Source organism: Pan paniscus, chromosome 6 (assembly GCF_029289425.2).
Source record: "Pan paniscus chromosome 6, NHGRI_mPanPan1-v2.0_pri, whole genome shotgun sequence".
Lineage (NCBI taxonomy): Eukaryota > Metazoa > Chordata > Mammalia > Primates > Hominidae > Pan > Pan paniscus.
Window position 1 is genome coordinate 193,659,849 of NC_073255.2, and position 23,015 is coordinate 193,682,863.

A 23,015-nucleotide genomic window follows, 5' to 3' on the forward strand; every position below is an offset into this window, starting at 1 on the left:
ATAATATATATAATATAAATTATATAAATTAGTATATATAATAGATATATATTAGAAATGTTATTTCTAATCTAGCCGGTGGGTATATTATAAATCAGATTGTCCTGATTTTGTTTTTTCTGTGGTGATTTCCATTGTCTTTAATTAGAGGCAGCATGCATACAGGCCTGGCCGACTTTTTCAGAAAACGCTGTCTTGAGCTCAGTAGTAGTTATATGATCCAATCCTGGTTGTAGACATTTAACATGTTGGATTTACAATTTTGGTTTATCTTTGTTTATTACAAAATGCATTTCTAGTCGGTAGAGAACTTCAGGTCTTTTTAAAGGAATGCTATTATGTCTCTTTAATCATGTATTATAAAATTTACAATTATTGATCTCAAGTCAGTCATTTAGTACCTGCTAGGTTCCAAGGTGGCTAGTTGGATTCTATTTGTGAGGAACTCACTGCACAACAACCAGAGAGGAACTGTTCTGAAAGAATATTGTAATCTTTTAAAACCATAATAAAATACTAAGCTGTGATGACATAGTGAAGTGTGTCCAGGCCAGACTGTTTGGAAAGGTTATCAAGGAGATCAGACTCGATTTTTCTGGAGTTATGATCACAGACCTGACTTCATTTGCTTACGTGAGGCAAGTGCTGCAATTGTTTTCTCTTTGGGAGATGTGACAGTGATATCTGGGGTGCTGCTTTTTTCCCCTAGTGCCGTTAGTACATTATTTCTCAGAAAACTCAGAAATGCTCTTTCAGGAAAAAGTTTTACAAAATTGCACCACTTAGAGGTATCTTTCATTAGAACTCAGATGAGCTAAGACATTTCCAAATTCGTGGGTGTTTTTTTTTTTTAATATTTTAGGTTTGGGGGTACATGTGAAGTTTTGTTACATAGATAAACATGTCATCGGAGTTTGTTGTACACATCATTAGATCACTCAGGTATTAAGCTCGGTCCCCAGTAGTCATCTTTTCTGCCCTCTCCCTCCTCCCACCCTCTCCCTTCAAGAAGATCCCAGTGTCTGTTCTTTCCTTCTTTGTGTTCATGGGTTCTTACCATGTAGCTCCCACCAAATTTGTGTTTCAAAGCTTAATCACCACCTCTGTTGTAACTTAAAAAATTATCATGTACATGTGTTTGTTGTTCTGCACATATTTGTTGGCAGATAACTGCTTTGTATACATTATTGTGATGGCAAAAAGAGGCCCTTTTCTGTGGGCGGGTTTGGTGTCCGGCTCGACGTGGGTTCCTGCACCACCGCTGTGTGCTCCTCCTTGAGTGAATGTATTGCTCACTGTGCATTGTGCTGCCGAGCTCACGTGTGTGACGCGGATGTGTTCTTTCTTTTCAGGTTATCACCAATCTAGTGAAAATGTTGAAGTCCAGAGACACGAGGAGAAATTTTTGTCCTCCAAACCACTGGCTGTCAGAACAAGAAGATATTAAAGCAGATAAGGTGTTATTGAAAGATCTTTTTAATATTTATCATTAAAAAATACATTCAGCTTGTGTCTTTCTGGAGAGAAGAATTAAGCACTTTAAAATTATTTATTTTATGACTCATATGACTAAATAGTAATGATAAACCTTATTACTAACTCTTACGCCAACTTCTTAATGGAACATATAGCAGTATCATTGACTTAAAATGATATTCTGAGTTATTAATCCTCAATTTTCCTTTTTAACCTGAGATTATATTAAAGCCTTAATGATTCTTTGTGAGGTTGGAAAATATTTTGCTTTTATTAGTATTAATATATGTCTAGTATTTAAAAGAGATAGATCTTATACCTAATTTTTGTGGTTTTTTTTGAAACGGAATCTTGCTATGTTTGCCCGTGGTGGTCTCAAACTCCCAGCCTGAAGTGATCTTCCTACCTTGGCCTCCCAAAGTGCTGGGATTACAGACGTGAGCCACTACACCAGTCCTTTATCCTTGATTTTCTAAAAGAACAGAGACAAATTTGAATATTACTAATACCTACATCTAAAGCAGATTCAGTAGTATGATACGTTAGTAAAAAATTTAAGTGGCCAGGCACGGTGGCTCACGCCTGTAATCCCAGCACTTGGGGAAGCCGACGGGCAGATCACTTAAAGCCAGGAGTTCGAGACCAGCCTGGCCAACATGGCGAAACCCTGTATCTCTATTGAAAATACAAAAATCAGCCGGGCGTGGTGGCAGACGCCTGTAATCCCAGCTACTCGGGAGGCTAAGGCAGGAGAATCACTTGAACCTGGGAGACAGAGGTTGCAGTGAGCTGAGACTGTGCCATTGCACTCCAGCCTGGGTGATAAGAGCGAAACTCCGTCTCAAAAAAAGAAAGAAAAATGAAAGAAAATACAAATATTAGCCGGGCATGGTAAGTGTCCCCCTGTAGTCCCAGCTACTCAGGAGGCTAAGGTATGAGAATCACTTGTGCCCTGGAGGCGGAGGTTGCAGTGAGCCAAGATCGTGCCACTGCACTGCAGCCTGGGTGACAGAGCGAGATTCTGTCTCCAGAAAAAACAAAAAATATAAGTGATGTTAACAGAGGGACATAAGGTATTTTCAGTTCTTGAGAAAAAGTCATAACTGGATTCATTTCAGAATCTTGGGAGTAGGAGATGGAGTGGTGGAGGGTATAAAAGAAACCATGTCGGCCGGGCGCGGTGGCTCATGCCTGTAATCCCAGCACTTTGGGAGACCAAGGCAAGTGGATTGCCTGAGCTTAGGAGTTTGCGACCAGCCTGGGCAACATGGTCAAACCCAGTCTCTACTAAAATAAAAAAATTAGCCAGGCACGGTGGTGTGCGCCTGTAGTCCCAGCTACTTGGGACTGAGGCTGAGGCAGGAGAATCGCTTGAACCTGGGATGCGGAGGTTGCAGTAAGCCGAGATCACGCCACTGCACTCCAGCCTGGGCGACAGAGCAAGATTCCGTCTCAAAAAATAAAAAAAAAAAAGAAACCATGTCACAGAAATATTTGAGGAGAGAAAACAGGAGTGTTTCAGAACAATTTTATAAGCATGACTATGTCCTCATAAGATATTTGTGAGTTAAGCCTGTTGCTTCTAACTCTGCCCACTGACAAGGTAGAGCAATGGTGGCAGATCCCCCAGCAGTGAACAGTTCTGGGGCCCAGGCCGGGGTCGTTTCACAGCAAAAGAAGGAGTCCTGGCAGGGTGCTTGGTTCTAGGTCTGGGGAAGACACCCTACAAGATGGGTGTGGAGTGTTCTGTCATGCTGGAGAGCAAGGAAGCTATTGCAGGGTGGCTGGGGCTGGGAGACAGGGTTAGGAGCCTATCTCTAGCTGGTCATGGGCAGAAACTTGAAGCATTCATGAAAGCAGCTAACTCTGAGTTCGCGAGGGTGCTAACAAAACTCTTCGTCATCATATTTGTAGGATGCAAAGGAACCATCTCATTATTTTGAATACTGTTTTGAAAAAAAGAAGTACTCAAGCATTTAACCCACCTTTCATTAATAAACTGTACCTCAGACAAAACAGATAGTGTGTGATCTTTTGCATAGAAGTATTCCAGCCAATACTACATGAAAAGGATTTTTGCAAACTAGAATCAGCCTGTTGCAGGCTCTGGTGAAGGAGATGACCAGGGCGGTGCCACTCCAGGTGCAGCGCATGTCTAGGGTCTGCTGGTCTGAGATGGTGTGTTGGCCTCCCAGGAGAGGAGGGTCTGGTCCCAGAATGCAAATAGCTGCACCTCTTCCTTACTCCAGAAAGTTGTGCGATGGGAAAATGTCAGCTGAACCCAGCAGTGTGCTTAGTGATTTAATTGATTTATATTTTGGCACAAGTCCCTTATCTCATCACCAGCTGGTAGTACGGTGCACACACCCACACTTGAAGTAGGTTTCACCTCTGCAGTGAAAAGCAGAGATGGGGCCTCTCAGTGATCGAGCATCCCACACCACCTAGGAAACGTTCTCGCCAGAACGTTAAATCTAAATGTGGTGGAACCTCTACATCTAACTACAAAATTACAGGAAACATAGGGTTAGAAGTACATCTTTAACAACACCATGAGGGTGCAATTAGCAAAATCTAGATTATGGGAAATTTTACAGGATGAAAGTTTCTTCATTAAAAATTGCAAGGGTGGCTGGGCACGGTGGCTCACACCTGTAATCCCAGCACTTTGGGAGACCGAAGTATGCGGATCACCTGAGGTCAGTTCGAGACCACCCTGGCCAACATGGTGAAACCCCATCTCTGCTAAAAATACAAAAGTTAGCCAGGCATAGTGGCATGTGCCTGTAATCCCAGCTACTTGGGAGGCTGAGGCAGGAGAATCCCTTGAACCTGGGAGGCAGAGGTTGCAGTGAGCCAAGATCAGGCCACTGCACTTTATCCTGGGTAACAGAGTGAATGAGACTCCATCTAAAAAAAAAAAAAAAAAAATTGCAAGGGCCAGCCGGGTGTGGTGGCTCACGCCTGTGACCCGGGCACTTTGGGATGCTGAGGCAGGTGGCTTGCTTAAGCTCAGGAGTTCAAGACCAGTCTGGGCAAGATAGCAAAACCCCATCTCTACAAAAAGTACAAAAATTAACCAGGCGTGATGGTATACACCTGTAGTCCCAGCTACTCAGGAGGCTGAGGTGGGAGGATCGCTTGAAACCAGAAGGTGGAGGTCGCAGTGGGCTGAGGTCGCACCACTGCATTCCAGACTGGGTGACAGAGTGAGACCCTGTATCAAAAAATAAAAAATTGTAAGGACCAAAAATAAGGGATGAGAGGAACTGACAGATGAAAAATAACTTGAGAAAATATACTGTGTCTGTTTTATTTGAATACTGCCTCAACCAAATTGAAAAAAAAACTAGAAAGTGAATCTTTGATAATAATAACTTAATTTTTAAAGTGATCTATTTTGCTTCATAAAGCAATTATATTATTTTACTATGTTTAGATATTATGCATCATCAAATAAAACAATTAGAGATTTCTTTGGGGCGTATTAGAAAACATAGTTAACTATAAAAGTATGAAAGGACAGCTAGCATGAGAGAGGACCTGAAAAGGTAAAGCAAAAGGGGACATGAAGGTATGAGGTCAGAGAGAGGGCCCAGCCCACGGTAGAGAAATGTCCAGCACCAATTCTGTTCAAGTGTGATCAGGTCAAAGTGTGTGCTAGAGCACAGGGGAGTTCTGAACCAGGATTGCCCCCGACAGGTCACTCAGCTCTATGTGCCAGCATCCAGACATGTGTGGAGGTTCCGGCGGATGGGGAGGATAGGCCCGCTGCAGTCCACCCTGGACGGTGAGTTCTCTAGGACACAGGGTTACTGAGGTATGAATTACACGCTGTCAAATTCACTCCTTTAATCTACAGATCTGTTATTTTTCATAAACTTACCATGTCACTCCCAGCAGGAGCTACCATGTAGAAAAGTTTCATCACCCACAAAATTGCCTCTAGCTCCATTGCGGCCACCTCTTCAGCAGCCACCCATTTCTGTTTTGTCCTGTCACTTTGCCTTTTGCAAAAGGCCTCCAAAAGGAACCATGCTGTGTAGTCTGCTCCTGGCTCCTTTTGGTCAGCACGCTGCATTTGAGGGTGCTGTGTGGGTTGATTGTTCCCTCTGTTGCTCAGCAGTATTCCAGTGTGGGGATGCACCACAGTTTGTGAATCCATTCATTGCTTGAAAGACATTTGGTTATTTTTTCAGTCTCTGGGAATACGAGTACAGCTGCTATAAACATCTATGTACAGGTTTTTCTGTGAACATACATTTTGTTTTGACATGGAGTAAGTTTCACTGGGAGTAAGAATCCTGAGACATTTGGCAAGTTTATGTTTAACTTGATGAGAAGCTGCAGAACTGTGTTCCAGGGTGGCTGCACGGCTTTACATTCAGACCAGCAATGAATGAGAGCCTCTGTTGTTCCCAGTCCTCACCAGCACTTACAGTTGTCATTTAAAAAAAAAATTCTATGGGCCAGGCGTGGTGGCTCACGCCTGTAATCCCCAGCACTTTAGGAGGCCGAGGTGGGCGGATCAGGAGGTCAGGAGTTCAAGACCAGCCTGACCAACATAGTGAAACCCCGTCTCTACTAAAAATACAAAAAACTAGCTGAGCGTAGTGGCGGGCACCTGTAATCTCAGCTACTTGGGAGGCTGAGGCAGGAGAATCGCTTGAACCCAGGAGGTGGAGGTTGCAGTGAGCCAAGATCACACCACTGCACTCCAGCCTGGGTGACAGTACAAGACTGTCTAAAAAAAAAAAAAATTGGCCATTATAAAAGGTGGGAAATGGTATCTTATTGTGGTTTTAATTTGTGTCTACCAGCCGACTAATGATATTCAGCATCTTTTTCATGAATTTGTTTTTTTGTTTTGTTTTCTTGGTTGTTTTTTGTTTTTTTTGGAGACAGGGTCTCGCTGTGTGCTCAGGCTGGAGTGCAGAGGCGCAATCACGGCTCACTGCAGCCTTGACTTCTTGGGCTTCAGCGATCTTCCTGCCGTAGCTTCCAAAGTAGTTGTGACCACAGGCATGTGCCACCACACCTGGCCAATTTTTTAATTTTTTTGTAGAGATGGAATCTCCATATGTTGCCCAGGCTGGCCTTTAACTCCTGGGCTCAAGGGATCTTCCCACCTTGGCCTCCCAAAGTACTACGATTACAGGTGTGAGCCACTGCACACTGCCTGTGAACATGTTTTTTAGTTATTGAATTTTCAGAGTTATAAAGCTATTCTGGATATAGTTTATCAGATATGTGATTTGCAAATATTTTGTCCCAATCTGTGGCTTGTCTTTTTTCTTTTCTTAGCAGTGTCTTTCAAGGAGGAGAAGTTTTAAATTTTGATAGAATCCCATTTACCATTTTTTTCTTTAATGAAATTGTGCTTTTGATGTGATATCTAAGATACCTTCACCTAACACTTTACTTTTTTTTTTTTCTTTTTTCTTTTTTTTTGAGGCAGGGTCTCAGTGTGTCACCAGGCTGGAGTGCAATGGTGCAATCACAGCTCACTGCAGCCTTGAACTCCGCAGTCTCAGGCAGTTCTCCCACCTCAGCCTCCTGAGTAGCTGGGACTATAGGTGCGTGCCACCATGCCCAGCTAATTTTTTTAAAAATTTTCTTTGTAGAGGCAAGGTCTCTCTGTGATGCTCAGTTTCTCAAACTCCTGAGCTCAAGGGATGCTCTCGCCTCAGCCTGGGATTACAGGCATAAGCTGCCATCCCCAGCTCCTTGAAATGAGTTTTAAGAGGCCAAGTTATGATTTATTGTTGGAAAGGAATGGGATATGTGTTTATTCATGAAATACTGCCTGGGGCCTACTGTGTATACAGCCTTCTCCCAGGCACCATCTCATGCACACACGCCTGGTCTGGGAGGAACTTTGTTGCCATAGTAGGAGGGAAAGGGCACGAAGGTGGTCGGGGGTGGCCAGGGCACCTCCCACTGCTGGATCTGGCTGCATTCGGGCCTCACTGCCAGTGCTCGGGCTAGCTGTGCACTTGAGACGTGCTAGACAGCTGGAGTGGAAGTGTAGTTCTTGATTAGGACATCTTTAATATTCGATCAAGGTATGTATTCGGGGAGCTACTGTGCTGATCCTGCACTGTGCATGGCTCATGGGTCTGCCTGAGGCGGGGATGTGTTCATGGAACTGGATTTAGATAAATGAGTTAATCAGGATGATTTCAAGAATCTTCACCTTAAGAATTGTCAGTGGGAATGCAGGGGAAAGTACAAGTGAACTAATTAAGGTTTTAAAATGTGTTGTAGTGGGTTTGGAGTCCCCGCCGCTGTCTGTGTCTGAGGAAAGACAGCTTGCTGTCCTGACAGAGTTGCCTTTTGTGGTTCCATTTGAGGAACGAGTAAAGGTATGCAATTTGGCTTCTTTATTGGCACTACGTATCATATTAGTGTTAAGAAATTCACACACACCCACCAGAGAAATCTCTAAAGGTGCCTAGTGCCTGGCTGATTACATAACATACTTTTCTCATTAGGCTGAAATAGCTAAGAATGATTTATAAAACCCAACCAGATACCTCTTTTTACAAACTGAAAGTGTTTTCTTAGTTACAACCGATTGAAAGCCAGTAACACTATAGATTTCTTATAATGAGGGTCTGACATCATTTTTCTCTATTAAATTTTGCATTGTTTGGCCAGGTACAGTGGCTCATTCCTGTAATCCCAGCACTTTGGGAGGCCGAGGCAGGTGGATCGAGCCCATGAGTTTAAGACCAGCCTGGGAAACAGTGAAACCCTGTCTCTACAAAGAATACAAAAGTTAGTTGGGCGTGGTGGCGTGTACCTGTAGTCCCAGCTACTTGGGATGCTGAGGTAGGAGGATCATTTGAGCCTAGGAGGCAGAGGTTGCGGTGAGCCAAGATCGTGCCACTACACTCCAGCCTGGGCAACAAAGCCAGAACCTATCTCAAAGGGGGGAAGAAATTTTGCATTGTTTTTGAAAAAGCAAATTTTTTGTGAAGATATGCTTCTGTACATTCATGTTTATTTATCAGAAACGCTGTCTTTATTTTTCTGAGACAGGATCTCACTCTGTCACCTGGGCTAGAAAGCAGTGCTGTGATCATAGCTCACTGCAGCCTCAAACTCCTGGGCGCAAGCCACCATCTCACCTTGACCTGATAAAGTGCTGGGATTACAGGCATCAGCCACTACACCTGGCCTGGAAACACTACTTTATTTATTTATTTATTTATTTATTTTTGAGATGGAGTCTCCTCTGTCGCCCAGACTGGAGTGCAGTGGCGCGATCTTGGCTCACTGCAACCTCCGCCTCCCGGATTCAAGCGATTCTCCTGCTTCAGCCTCCCAAGTAGCTAGGACTACAGGCACGTGCCACCATGCCTGGCTAATTTTTTGTATTTTCAGTAGAGACGGGGTTTCTCCGTGTTAGCCAGGATGGTCTCGATCTCCCGACCTCGTGATCTGCCTGCCCCAGCCTCCCAAAGTGCTGAGATTACAGGCGTGAGCCACTGCACCCGGCCACTTTACTTTTTATAAAAAAAGAAATGGACAAATATCTTAATTCCTTGTCTGGTGTCTTTGATGTACAAAACTTTGTTTATATATGTTTCCAAATTTTAAAATGTTTTGTTTTTATTTGTCAACTATTTTTACCAAATTTCTAAAGATTACTTGGTTCCGTTCTTCAGTAATGGCTTCAAGAGTGTATTTTTTAGGCCTATACACTCTGTTTATATGGTGAACAAAAGAGTTTCTTTTGAAGCTGTTCATGTCCCTTCACTAAACCCTCCCTGCACGTGCGTACACACACACACACACACACTCTCTCTCTCTCTCTCTCTCTCTTCCCCCCCACTCACTCACTCACTCACATAATTCCTGAGCTCCCTCTACTGGATTTTTAACATCAAAAAATTATTTGAATTTTGTCAGAGATATTTCTACTAGTGTTAGTATACAGCTTTTTACAAAGCTGTTCTTTCCTCACTACCTAAGTTTTTATAAAGGATTTATAAATGAAAATATTCTATAGCAAGGGGTTTAAATTTAAATTTTAATTTATTTTATTTTTGAGACAGAGTTTCACTCTGTCACCCAGGCCTGAGTGCAGTGGCGCAGTCTTGGCTCACTGCAACCTCTGCCTCCCAGGTTCACGAGGTTCTCGTGCCTCAGCCTTCCAAGTAGCTGGGATTACAGGCATGAGCCACTGTGCCTGGCCGGATTTTTTAAATTTATTTTAAACTGGGCAAAGGAGCAGCTTTAGAAATATTTAAATATTATATACATTATATATTATCTATACATTTGTTGATAAAAATCAAGATTTGATACCTTGACTATTAGCATTTATTTCAGAATTCATGAAGATACAAAAGATAAGATTTAGCAGTTTATTCTTTGGTAGCTTGTAAGAGGTCTTTTGTTTCTAATAACCTTACAGCTTTCCTTGTTTGTTAGATCTTTCAGAGGTTGATTTATGCAGATAAGCAAGAAGTTCAAGGAGATGGTCCATTTCTGGATGGAATTAATGTCACAATAAGAAGAAATTACATTTATGAAGATGCTTATGACAAACTTTCTCCAGAAAATGGTATATATAATTCTTTCTGTGTATTATTTGGCAGGTGGAGGCTAGGGAATTGTTTTAGAAAACGGTGGTTCTTTAAAAATTAGTGTCCATCATCTTGTTCCATAATGACTTAAAAACTGAAATGTGAGGCTGGGCATGGCGGCTCACACCTATAATCCCAGCACTTTGGGAGGCTGAGGTGAGAGGATTGCTTGTGCTCAGGAGTTAGAGACCAGCCTGGGCAACATACTGAGACCCTGCCTCAACAACAAAAAAAGTGAGCTTATCTGGATGTGTTAGTGTGCCCCTGTTGTCCCTGCTCTGCAAAAGGCTGAGGCGGGAGGATGGCTTGAGCCTGGGAGGTCAAGGCTGCAGTCGAACTCTGATTGTGCTACTGCTCCAGCCTTGGCAATAGAGCCAGACCCAGTCTCCAAAAAAAAGTGTAGCAAGTCAGATTTGGGAGACATGTTATCAAGTAATGTTTCTAAAATTGACAGTTACTACAACAGAAGCCTTTAAAAAATATTATTTTTAAAGGGCAAGAAAGTAACCAGTTCCCCACCTCCTGTTGTCTGCCCCTAAAATTTAGTTTGCAAGCTGTTGTTCTAAAAATCTCGATGGTAGCCATTTACATTCTGCGTTTTTGTATAAATATTTATATGAAATCACAAATTGTAAGCCAAATTAAACATACTAAAATAAGTGCCATTGCAATCCAAGTTTCTTATGAAAAGATAAGTGTGCTCCAATGACACTGCCGTTAGTAAAGGAGAATTATACTGTGATAGCATTTGGAGCTCACTGGCACGTTTCGTCGTATGTTCATATTTGATACTCAGTCTTCAAAGTTCGTGTGCTATTAACCTCTAATATATTAGCAGTTTCAACTTCCAAATATTGTGCTTATGGTAATACATTAATTCCATGTTGGTCAATGCCGAGGGGATTAAAATGAAAGTTTAGGCTGGATCTAAAATTAAAAATGAAATCATCTTACCCAGCTTTTGGAAGGTGATGAGTTGTCCGATGTGAAATGACAATTGCCTTTTCCTCTAGGGAGCAACTTAATTTTCTTCTAAGGAAATGAAACCTGATTTCTAATAATTTTTATTGCTTACATAAAGAACTAATTTTGTCATAATGTTGGAACAGTGGAGGAAAGCTGACTTCAGTTGTTTCCTTACTCTCTTTCAAGCTTTTTTTTTTTTTTTTTTACACAATTTACTGTTGCCATTGAATCCTTGCCATGGCCCTCTGATGCCGAGTGTCATCAGCTGAGACCGAGTAAACTTAGGTCTGCATGCAGGCTGTGGCCTCTCCACAGGGCCAGGTTTGTCTTGCCTAGCAGATTGTGTTTTCAGAGTATTTGGTGTGAATGAGATGAGACTAGGTACTTTGACTCCTAATCTAACTAATCGTCTAATTGAGAGATGTTTTGGGGTCCCACAGTACCTTATAAATCAATTCTAATAGTTCTTACATTGTATTTTTATTAGCAGATTTCACGTTCATCTCTCCCACTTGACCCTGGAGGTCTTTACAGCTTGGGATGGAATTGTTTATTTGGTGTACACAGCTGATGCTCAGTAGATGCTTGTTCAATTTGTGATTGAATCCCAGGGGAAAAAAATAGATGTGACAAAATAATGAGTTTGCCAATGATCGTGTAGTGTTTAGAGAAGAGTGAGATGTTTAATGTTGAAGGGCCTTCCAAGAGGCAGTTCTGGAGCAGCACCTGTAGGGGAGGAGCTGAGTTTGTGGGTGAGGGGAGCCTGAGGGCACGGTTGCTGTGGTCAGGGGTACTTGCAAGTGGGGGGCTGTAAGCTCTTCATCCAGAGTAGAATGTGTTTCTTACTTACCAGCAATTTAAAATTAACTTTAAAACTACTCCCTGGGCGGGGCGCAGTGGCTCACGCCTGTAATCCCAGCACTTTGGGAGGCCGAGGCAGGCAGATCACAAGGTCAGGAGATCGAGACCAGCCTGGCCAGCATGGTGCAACCCTGTCTCTACTAAAAATACAAAAAAATAGCTGGGCGTGGTGGTAGGCACCTGTAGTCCCACCTACTCAGGAGGCTGAGGCAGGAGAATGGCATGAACCCGGGAGGCGGAGGTTGCAGTGAGCCGAGATCGCGCCACTGCACTCCAGCCTGGCAACAGAGTGAGACTTCGTCTCAGAAAGAAAAAAGAAAAAACTACTCCCTGTAGATGATTTTTTGATGTTAATGTCCAATTATAACAAGCCTCAAATTTCCTAATGAATCCTTAAGCTTTAAAAATTGTTAAAAAACTGATCACACCCACCTCCCTAGGGGCATGCTAATAATTGCATTGAAGTTAAAAGATTTGGAAGAATCTTCTCATATTGTTTATACTGTAATGCTTAAATGTTCTTAACTCAAATACTATAAGAATGATTAAGCCATGTGTTAAAATGTGGTGTTTTGCTAGGCAAATTAGTAAAGTCAGATGTCATCTCAGAATAATTAATTTACTTGTGAGAGAATGGTTTGAGGTGCATTTTTGACTAAAAATTTACATATAATCAACTAATGTGATTATTCCACGTGTCATCTAGTCATTGAAGTGAATCCATGCTTTACGATGCTCGTTGTCTTATCTCCGAACGATTCTCTGAAGTGTGCATGTTAGCCCCTGTTACGCATAAGTTGACTGAGTGGAATGCAGAGATTGATGGCTGTTCCTGCAGTTGGTGTTCAGAGAGCAAAGATGGGCTGGGGTCTCACAGGGATGCCCACGCACTCCCAGCCTGCACTGCACTACCTTGTTGCAGTGTGGAATATTGGGAGAAACCGTCACATTCCCTCATGGGATTGCTGTAAGAATTGTAAAGTGGGTAACACAGTTCCCTCGGGGCCTGGAGCTCACTCTGTCATTGACTCTTGGGTGAGAGTGAGGCACAGCTGGCTCTGCACTCTGCTGTCATCAGTTCTGGAGAGCCTCACTTGTCTGCTTTTGTTGGTTGGTTACTTTTATTTTATTTCATTTAATGGGCAGAATTACCATTTCTTCCTGAAGCAGAGGAAATTTATTCCAGAAGCAGGAAAGCAAGCTGGAGCCAAATGGCTTAGATGTGTTTACCTGATTCCCAGGGGTGACACGGACACTGACCCAGAGGTGGTGGGCACGGCAGGGCAGCACTGCATCCCTGCTGCTGTGCAGAGTGGCCCCATCTTGTCCATTCAGTCAGCGACCACTGCTCAGTGAATGGGAACTTGGTATTTCTGTGTGGTGGCTGTAAGCCTCAGTCAGTCCAGTAAATTGTATTTGCCCTATTTGACACATATCATAGACTATTTACACTCCAGGTACGGTAACTTCAAAATTACTGACACGTGTACATAGCAATCTAGGGATAGACAGGGTTTTGAGGAGATTGCATGGAGGCTCTATCAAACATTCTGCTAAACCCCTTTTCCAGAATGCTTCTAGAGGTTACGTGTCCCTTGAGATGCTCCAGGGCAGATATGTTTGGGTGACTATGCAGCAAAGCCAACAGAGGGCAGCAGCGCATGGGGCCTGTGAAAGTGTCGAATGTACACTACGTGCGGTTGCTTTCCCCTGACTTCATGCAGCAGCCTGTCCCCAACTCTCGTCCCCTCTCCTTCCCCCTATCTTTTCTGCAAAGCACCTGTAGAACGTTCTTAGGGAAAGATAAAGGACATTTCACTTACTTCCCCAAAGCTGTTCTCTGATTCAGCCTGTTTATCAGAGCACATCTTAACTTGGTCTACCTTTTTTTTTTTTGGTTTTGGGTTTTTGTTTGTTTGTTCTTTGAAATGGAACTTCTCTCTTGTTGCCCAGGCTGGAGTGCAATGGCGCGATCTTGACTCACTGCAACCTCCACCTCCTGGGTTCAAGCAATTCTCCTGCCTCAGCCTCCTGAGTAGCTGGGATTACAGGCATGCACCACCACGCCCGGCTAATTTTTTTTTGTATTTAGTAGAGACGGGGTTTCACCATGTTAGTCAGGCTGGTCTCAAACTCCTGACCTCAGGTGACCCACCTGCCTTGGCCTCCCAAAGTGCTGGGATTACAGGCATGTGCCACTGCACCCGGCCTGTTTTTGGGGTTTTTAAATTTTTATTTTAGAGATGGGGGTCTCACTTTCACCCAGGCTGGAGTGCAGTGGCGCAATCATAGCTCACTGCAGCCTCAAACTCCTGGGCTCAAGTGATCCTCTTGAGTAGCTGGAATTACAGGCACATACCACCATGCCCAGCTTTTCTTATATTTTGTAGAGACAGGGTCTTGCTAGTGTTGCCCAGGCTGGTCTTGGACTCCTGGCCTCAGGCAGTCCTTCTGCCTTGGCTTCCCAAAATGCTGGGATTACAGAAGTGAGCCTCTGTGCAATGTTTTAATTAATTTTTTTTTTTTGAGACTGTCACGCAGGTTGGGATGCAGTGGCACGATCTTGGCTTACTGCAACCTCTGTCTCCCAGATTCAAGTGATTCTCCGGCCTCAGCCACCCAAGTAGCTGGGATTACAGACATGTGCCACCTTGCCTGGCTAGTTTTTATATTTTTAGTAGGGATGGGGTTTCACCATGTTGGCCAGGCTGGTCTCCAACTCCTGACCTCAAGGTGATCCACCCACCTCAGCGTCCCAAAGTGCTGGGATTACAGAGATGAGCCACTGCACCTGGCCTTAATTTTCTCTTCGTAGCAAATGATATAACCAGTAATTTTCCCCCCTTTTCAGCCAAATACAGCTTTTAAAAGATCATGTAGATCAGGGTTGTCCAATCCTTTGGCTTCCCTGAACCACATTGGAAGAGGAATAATTGTCTTGGGCCACAGACAAAATACACTAACAGTAGCTGATAAGCTTTTGAAAAAAAAAAAAAAAAAAAAATTACAGGCCGGGCACGGTGGCTCACGCCTGTAATCCCAGCACTTTGGGAAGCCAAGGCGGGCAGATCATGAGGTCAGGAGTTCGAGACCAGCCTGGCCAATATGGTGAAACCCCATCTCTACTAAAAATAGAAAAATTAGCCAGGTGTGGTGGCACACGCCTGTAGTCTCAGCTACTTGGGAGGCTGAGGCAGAAGAATCACTTGAACCCGGGAGGCGGATGTTGCAGTGAGCTGAGATGGCACCACTGCACTCCAGCCTGGATGACAGAGGCAGACCCCGTCTCAAAAAAAAAAAAAAAAATTCCTAATGTTTTAAGAATTTAGGTATTTGTATTGGGCCGCATTCAAAGCCATCCCGAGCCACATCGGCCTGTGGGCTGCAGGTTGAGGACAAGCTTGCTGTAGATTCTGGAGGACCAATTCCCTGAGAGTTTGTGGAGGCGGAGGTTGCAGTGAGCCGAGATCGTGCCACTGCACTCCAGCCTGGGTGACGGAGCAAGACTCTGTCTCAAAAAATAATGATAATATCATTGCTGTTTTGAGTCCTATGTTAAAATGTCCCTAAGATCCTCACACCCCTTCCCTAAGCCTTCCTGTAAGGCTAGTTGATGTTATTGCTTGCTTATAACATCTTTCCTCCTCACCCTCCCATTTTTTTTGAACAGAGCCTGATTTGAAAAAGCGGATCCGTGTGCACTTGCTCAATGCCCATGGCCTGGATGAAGCTGGCATTGATGGTGGTGGTATTTTCAGAGAGTTTTTAAATGAACTACTGAAGTCAGGATTTAACCCCAACCAGGGGTTCTTTAAGACTACTAATGAAGGGCTTCTGTACCCCAACCCGGCTGCTCAGATGCTTGTGGGAGATTCTTTTGCCAGACATTACTACTTCCTAGGCAGAATGCTTGGAAAGGTAAAGTAACCTTCATATAAAAATAGACCTCGGACCAAAAGATGTTGACATTTTATGTTTATGTGTGGTTGTTATCCAGGTTTACCATAAAATACTGTTTGTTTTAAATTTGGATGCTAAATGTTGCAAAAGCACTGCATGAAACAAATTTATATGGTTGTAAGTAGGTGCTATGGTTTGAATGTCCCCTCCAAACTCATGTTGAAACTTGATCCCCAGTGTGCCAGTACTGAGAGGTGGAATCTTTAAGAGGTGATTAGATCATGTGAGCTCGGCCGTCATGAATGGATGAGTGGTTTATTGTGGGAAGGGCCCTGGTGACTTTTTACAGGAGGGAGCCCCTAGCCTTGTGATGCCCTGTGCCGCCTCCGGACTCTGCAGAGTCCCCACCAATGAGAAGACCTCACCAGGGGCTGCCTCTGGACCATGGGCTCCTGGCCTTCCAGCTATAAGAAATGGATTTCAGTTTTTATTAATTACTCAGTTTCAGGTCTTCTGTTATAAGCAGTCAAAACGGACTAAGACAGTAAGTTACTGCCTAGTGACTATTAGTTTAATAGGACTGCCGCAACAAATTACCACACTCTTTGGGGGGGAGGGAGGCTTAGAAAAACTGAAATTTATTATTTGACAGTTCTGGAGGCTGGAAGTCCAAACTCAGGGTGTCAGCAGCAGCATAGATTCCTTTTTAGAGGCTCTTGAAGAATCCATTCTTCTGGTTTTGCCAGTAGCCCTTGACCTTTTTTGGCTTGTAGATTCATCATTTTGATCTCTGCCTCTGTGGACTTCTCCCTGAGTGTCTCTGTCCAACATTGCCTTATTTTTTTTTAATAAGGACATCTGTCATTGTATTGGGGCCTGCCCTGATCCAGTGTAACTTCATCTTAATTTGGTTATCTGCAAATACCTCATTTCCAAAGAAGGTTATATTCACAGATTAGGATTTGAATTTGTCTTTTGGGGGGACACAGCTCTACCTGTTAGGGTGACATTTATAAAGTTGAGTATTCAGGAATTGTTACTAGTTTGTTTGTTTGTTTTTTTGTTTGAGACGGAGTCTCTCCTTGCTCTGTTGCCCAGGCTGGAGTGCTGTGGCGCCATCTCTGCTCACTGCAAACTCCACCTGTCAGGTTCAAGGGATTGTCCTGCATCAGCCTCCTGAACAACAGGTGTGCACCACCACGCCCAGCTAATTTTTCTATTTTTAGAAGAGATGGGGGTTTCCACCATGTTGTCCAGAATGGTCTTTAACTCCTGACCTCAAGTGGTCCACCTGCCTTGTCCTACCAAAGTGCTGGGATTACAAGCGTGAGCCACTGCACCTGGCCTGTTATTCGCATTCTTAAATAAATTAGAAATTAATGTTGCTATTGTGATTAATTTCTGTAAGAATCAGAGCTATAATCATTTTCAACTTTGTAATAAAATTTCTTTGTCTCATTGGTGGTTCTGTTCTCCGAGAAGCATAGTGCATGGAGTCGCCTGTTTTGAGAAGCAGCTTAATTGAAAAATCAGTGCCTGCAAAACAAGTGGTGCTTTTATGACTTCTTTTACATAACAGTTTTATTAAAATATAACTCACATTATGGAAAATTGAACCTTTTAAAGTGTACAGTTCAGTGGTTTTTAATATATTCACTGTGTTATGTGACCATCACCAATATCAAACTTGGAAGCAATGTCATCATCCCAAAAAGGAAACGCTAGGTAGTCACTCCCTATCCTGCCCTTCCTCCCCCAGCCCTGGCCAACCACTAGTCTACTTTCAGTCTGTATGGATTTTTTTTTTTCTAGACATTTCATATAAGTGGAATCATTTGTTATATCAACTATAAATTTGTGACCTTTTGTGATTGGCTTCTTTGATTTAGCATGTTTTCAGGTTTCGTTCATGTCCTAGTATGTCAGAGCTTCACTCATTTTAAGGGCCAAATCTTATTTCATTGTATGGATATACCACACTTTGGGGTTTGTTTTGTTCATTTTGAAACAGGTCTTTCTCTGCCACCTAGGCTGGAGTGCACTGCTACAAACACGGCTCAGTCCTGCGCTTAAGCAGGCCTCCTGCTTTCAGCCTCCCGAGTAGCTGGGACCACCGTTGCTTGCTACCACACCTGGCTAATTATTTCATTTTATTGTAGAGGCAGGGTCTTGCCATGTTGCCCAGGCTGGTCTTGAACTCCTGGCGTCAAGCAGTCCTCCTGCCTCAACCTCTCAAAAGGCTAGAATTACAGGTGTGAGCCTCCACGCCCAGTCACCGCATTTTGTTTACTTACTCATCCCAGGCTGGAGTGCAGTGGTGCATTTGCATTGGGAATTTGCATTGTTTCCACCTTTTAGCTATTGTGAATAATGTTACTGCAAACATTTGTATACAAGCTGTTATTTGGACATAGGTTTTTTGTTTTTCTTGGGCATATACCTAGACATGGAAGTGTTAGGTCATACAGTACTCCACGTCAAAGTGTCTGCAACCTTTTACAATCCCGCCAACAATTTGTGAAGGTTTCAGTGACTCCACATCGTTGTCAGCACTTACTTAGTGTTGTCTTTTTCATTACAGCCGTTCTAGTGGGTGGGAATTGGTATCTCATTGTGGTTTTAATTTCCCTAGTGACTAATAACGTTGACCATCTTTTCATGTGCTTCATGACTTCTGTTGAGAAATGTCTATTCAAGTCCATTGCCTATTTTTTTTATTGGATTGTCTTTTATTATTAAGTCCCTGCAATGCAATGAATTATGAAATTTATATTCTCTGAGGAAGCTGAAACATTGTCAGATAAATGATTTGCAAGTATTTTCTACCTTCTCTGGATTGTCTCTTCACTTTCATGATGATTTCCTTTGAAGAACGAACATTTTTAATTTTGAAGTCTAACGTGTTTTTTTCTTTTATTGCTTGTTTTTGATGTCTTATCCATTCCCTGACCTAAAATCACAAAGATTTACACCTGTATGTTCTTCTGACAGTGTTGTAGTTTTAGCTCTTACATTTTGGTCTTTGATCCTTTTTGAGTTAATTTTTGTAGATTGTATGAGTTAGGCATCCTCATGTTCTTGGCACCCTTGTTGAAAATTAGTTGACCGTACACGTAACACTCTGGTTCTGCCCTTATGCAATATGGTCTTGATTACTGTAGCTTTGCAGTATGGGGTGTGTGTGTATTTATTAATAGCAGATGGGAGTAGAACCGCAGCCTTGTTAAGCAGGGATAATGGGAAGGAATCAGTCTATCCTGGATATAGAATAATTCCCCTTTATTTGTGTCTCTTTGAAATGCATTGTCGTAGCCCCAGTTATTTCTTTGTTCAGACTCCCAGTGATTTTAAGTGCTCTTCAGGTTTGAGAAAGGGGCTCCAACATGACTTCACTACCGTAACGGTATGTGTTATATCATCATCTTCAGGCTCACCATATTTCAGGTGGCAGATTTCAGGTGTTGATTTGATGTTGATTTGTGAGTTGGCTTTGGTGGCAGTTTTCAGATAGCATCTCTCTCTTTGTTGATGGTCACACAGCCTGCTTCTCAGTTTCAGCTTCCCCTGGAGGATGTACATTTCATAATTCATTGTATGAAAATCTTTACAATGGGCCAGGCATGGTGGATCACACCTGTAATCCCAGCACTTTGGGAGGCCTAGGCAGGCGGATCACCTGAGGTCGGGAGCTCGAGACCAGCCTGACCAACATGGAGAAACCCCGTCTCTACTAAAAATACAAAATTAGCTGGGCATGGTGGCGCATGCCTTTAATCCCAGCTACTCCAGAGGCTGAGGCAGGATAATCGCTTGAACCTGGAGGCGGAGGTTGTGGTGAGCCAAGGCCTTACCATTGCACTCCAGCCTGGCAACAAGAGCAAAACTCTGTCTCAAATTAAAAAAAAGAAAAGAAAAGAAAATCTTTACAATGAAATCCCTTAGTTCTTTCTCTTAAAGTGAGCCCAAGAACCTTCTAACTTAATATATATGTGAAAATAAAGGTGAGTGTTTTGCTAGACTAACCTGAAATACTCTAAACTTGGTGGTTTTTACACAGTACAGTCACAGAAGATAGAGCAATAATTTTACCTGCATGAATTAAATCTTAAGATTATATATTACTTTTTCTTCCTGAATGTATAAATCATCCAGTCTTGATTAATGTAGAAGCTAATAGTTATGTAAGTCTGGTGAGGATAAACTCATTTCTCCTCTGTTTATTGACATATTGCTTATAATTGAAATTATTCTGAAGATGATGTCATTGTACAGTTCTGTACTTTGGAATATGTATATATTTACAGAAGATCCAGGGAAGAGAATTTGTGATTTTAAACCTTTCTCCCACAAATGAAGTTTATGTAAGTTATATCTTATTAAGGCTGTTTAAAATAATAAAGTTTAGACCAATAACAAAACTAGAGTAATTTGAGGATGGTAGTTAACTTAGTTTCACATATTTAAGACTTCCCTTACATTACTCTCTGTGTGGAAATTCCTAAGGGGTTACTAACTTCCAAAACATATCTGATGACCATCTGATTACAGAGTTAAACTTTGTGCTAATGTGCTAACCATTGCTCGGATCTAAGTAAGTGTCATAGTACAGCAGCTGATAGTGTGGCACCTGAACATTACATCTTCAAGAGAAGAAAACTGTATATTGATTGATTGTGATATTTATTGGGTCATAATGTATTTAAATTTTCTTTAATGCATATGTTAGTGATTGTTTACTGTGATAAAGTGCAAAGAGGTCTTCAGGAGTGATCCTGCAGAGGAAGAATTACCTCATGTCACTGGTCACTTCTCAATTAAAAGTTCCATTAGCAAATGATTCTTGCTTCTGGTGTGGGTCATGATTGCATTTTATCGCCTGTAAATCAGGCTGCAGACAGGGAATAAATAAACAGCCCAAGGATGTGGTAATGTCATCTTGAACTTTTTTTTACAGATAGAAGCACCTAGGTCCATTTAAGCCAATTAAGTTCAGAATATTTATTGAGGTTAATCCTTTATCATATTTGAATTCTATTTGAAAATGGCTTTTTTTTTCTTGCTTTAGGATATTGATTTAATTGGGATGGCATGCCTATAAATCAGATTATTTGATATGATCTTGGTTATATATTTGAAAATTTCAATTAGATTGTATAACTTTGGCGTGGTTTATAATTTTTTATCGGGTAGAATTCAGTGTGCATTTAATGTATTCTGTAGTGTAATATTGGCACTTAACAGTTTATCTTGAGATTTTCAAAAGTTGGAAAGTTTCTTTTTCTCCATCATTAGCATCCTTTTGTAAAATGCTCACTGAATTTGCTGAGGCTTTAAACATCTAAATTGAGGTGAATACTAGTCATTTTGGTTGCCTTAGTCCTTAAAGGGGCAGAGCTTCTCTTGTATAATACCTTGTTTTGAACCCTAAACTCTTTTTTTTTTTCTCTTTTTTTGAGATGGAGTCTCACTCTGTTGCCCAGGCTGGAGTGCAGTGGTGCGATCTTGGCTCACTGCAACCTCCACCTCCCGGGTTCAAGCGATTCTCCTGCCTCAGCCTCCCGAGTAGCTGGGATTACAGGTATCCACCACCATGCCCGGCTAATTTTTGTATTTTTAGTAGAGACGGGGTTTCATCATGTTGGCCAAGCTGGTCTCGAAATCCTGACCTCAGGTGATCTGCCCATCTCAGCCTTCCAAAGTGCTGGCATTACAGGCGTGAGCCAGCGCACCCGGCAAGACAGTTTTCTATGTAAGTTTATTTCTTCAGAATTAACCATGAAATACAAGTGGTTTAGATTCTACAGTTAAAATGGGAGATGTATTCCTGAATTCAGTTGATTGCTGCACCTAAATAAGATTTCTCGGCTGGGTGCAGTGGCTCATGCCTGTAATCCCAACACTTTGGGAGGCCGAGGCGGGCGGATCACTAGGTCAGGAGATCGAGACCATCCTGGCTAACACGGTGAAACCCCATCTCTACTAAAAATACAAAAAATTAGCCGGGCGTGGTGGCGGGCGCCTGTAGTCCCAGCTACTCAGGAGGCTGAGGCAGGAGAATGGCGTGAACCCGGGAGGCGGAGCTTGCAGTGAGCCGAGATTGCACCACTGCACTCCAGCCTGGGCGACAGAGTGAGACTCTGTCTCAAAAAAAACGAAAAGATTTCTCACTGTAGGTTTAGCACCACAAGGTAAATTCTTTCTGCCCTTGGATTAAGTAGGTCTTGCTTACTATTGAGTTATTCCTTCCTTTTTATTTTTCTCATCACGCCCAAGCAATAGTTAAACATCTGAAATTCATGAGAAGAATGGATCAGTATGGTATTGAGACCATTCTGTTTTTTCTGGGCCGTGTTAATTTGTCACCATGAAGATTAGAAGCACACACTCTTGCTGGCCCCACTTAAAGTCTGCTGTTTATCTTTGGCTCTTATTTGTGCAATAAAGACAACAAATAATCTAAAAAATAGTGTTGGGTGCAGTAGCTCATACCTGTAGTCCCAGCACTTTGGGAGGCCGAGGTGGGAAGAACACTTAAGCCCAGGAGTTCAAGACCAGCCTAGGCATACATAGGGAGACCTGGTCTCTACCACTAAAAAAAAAAAAAAAAAAAAAAAAGTAGCCAGGCATGGTGGTGTGTGTCTGTAGTCCCAGCTACTTGGGAGGCTGAGGTGGGAGGATTGCTTGAGCCTGAAATGTAGAGGCTGCAGTGAGCCGTGATGGCACCACCACACTCCAGCCTGGGTGACAGAGACCCTGTCTCTAAATAATAATAAAATAGGGCCCATGTAAATCCTTTTAAACATTTAAATATTCAATTTAATTTAGATTTAGATTTAGCAAATGTAACTTTATGAAATAAAAGCCAAATGAAGGTATATGGTGTTAATTTTATTGTTTCTAAACTTAAAATCAGCTTTGAGAGGCGGCAGTAAGTAAAGTGGTGGACGTCACGCTCTGGAGTAAGACAGGCCAGTGGGGACTCATGGCGTCACCAACAGAGGGCAGCAGAATCCGGCCTGTGTTGTCGTGGGCCTCCTTGGCTTTGGTGTAAGTAGCTAGCATTGGTCAAGCACTCAAGCTGGGAGACCGGATGGAGTGGCACATCGTTCAGGTGGAGTGATGCTGCTGCCCGTGTCCCGGTGGTAGTGCTGGTAAGAAGTCATCATATTCAAGGAGATTTGCTGATGAATGAGATGTTGGGATGTGCGAGGACAG

General features: G+C 42.7%; 1 protein-coding gene across 1 annotated transcript in view; it reads left to right on the forward strand.

Moving 5' to 3' along the window:
• UBE3C (ubiquitin protein ligase E3C) overlaps positions 1 to 23,015 on the forward strand; it is a 131,628-nt gene that overhangs the window by 77,135 nt on the left and 31,478 nt on the right. Inside the window, exons 14-18 of the mRNA XM_034965364.3 lie at positions 1,353 to 1,457; positions 5,179 to 5,266; positions 7,744 to 7,841; positions 9,919 to 10,051; positions 15,571 to 15,818. Of these exons, the coding sequence (XP_034821255.1) occupies positions 1,353 to 1,457; positions 5,179 to 5,266; positions 7,744 to 7,841; positions 9,919 to 10,051; positions 15,571 to 15,818 (672 nt within the window). The remainder of the gene's footprint in view (positions 1 to 1,352; positions 1,458 to 5,178; positions 5,267 to 7,743; positions 7,842 to 9,918; positions 10,052 to 15,570; positions 15,819 to 23,015) is intronic.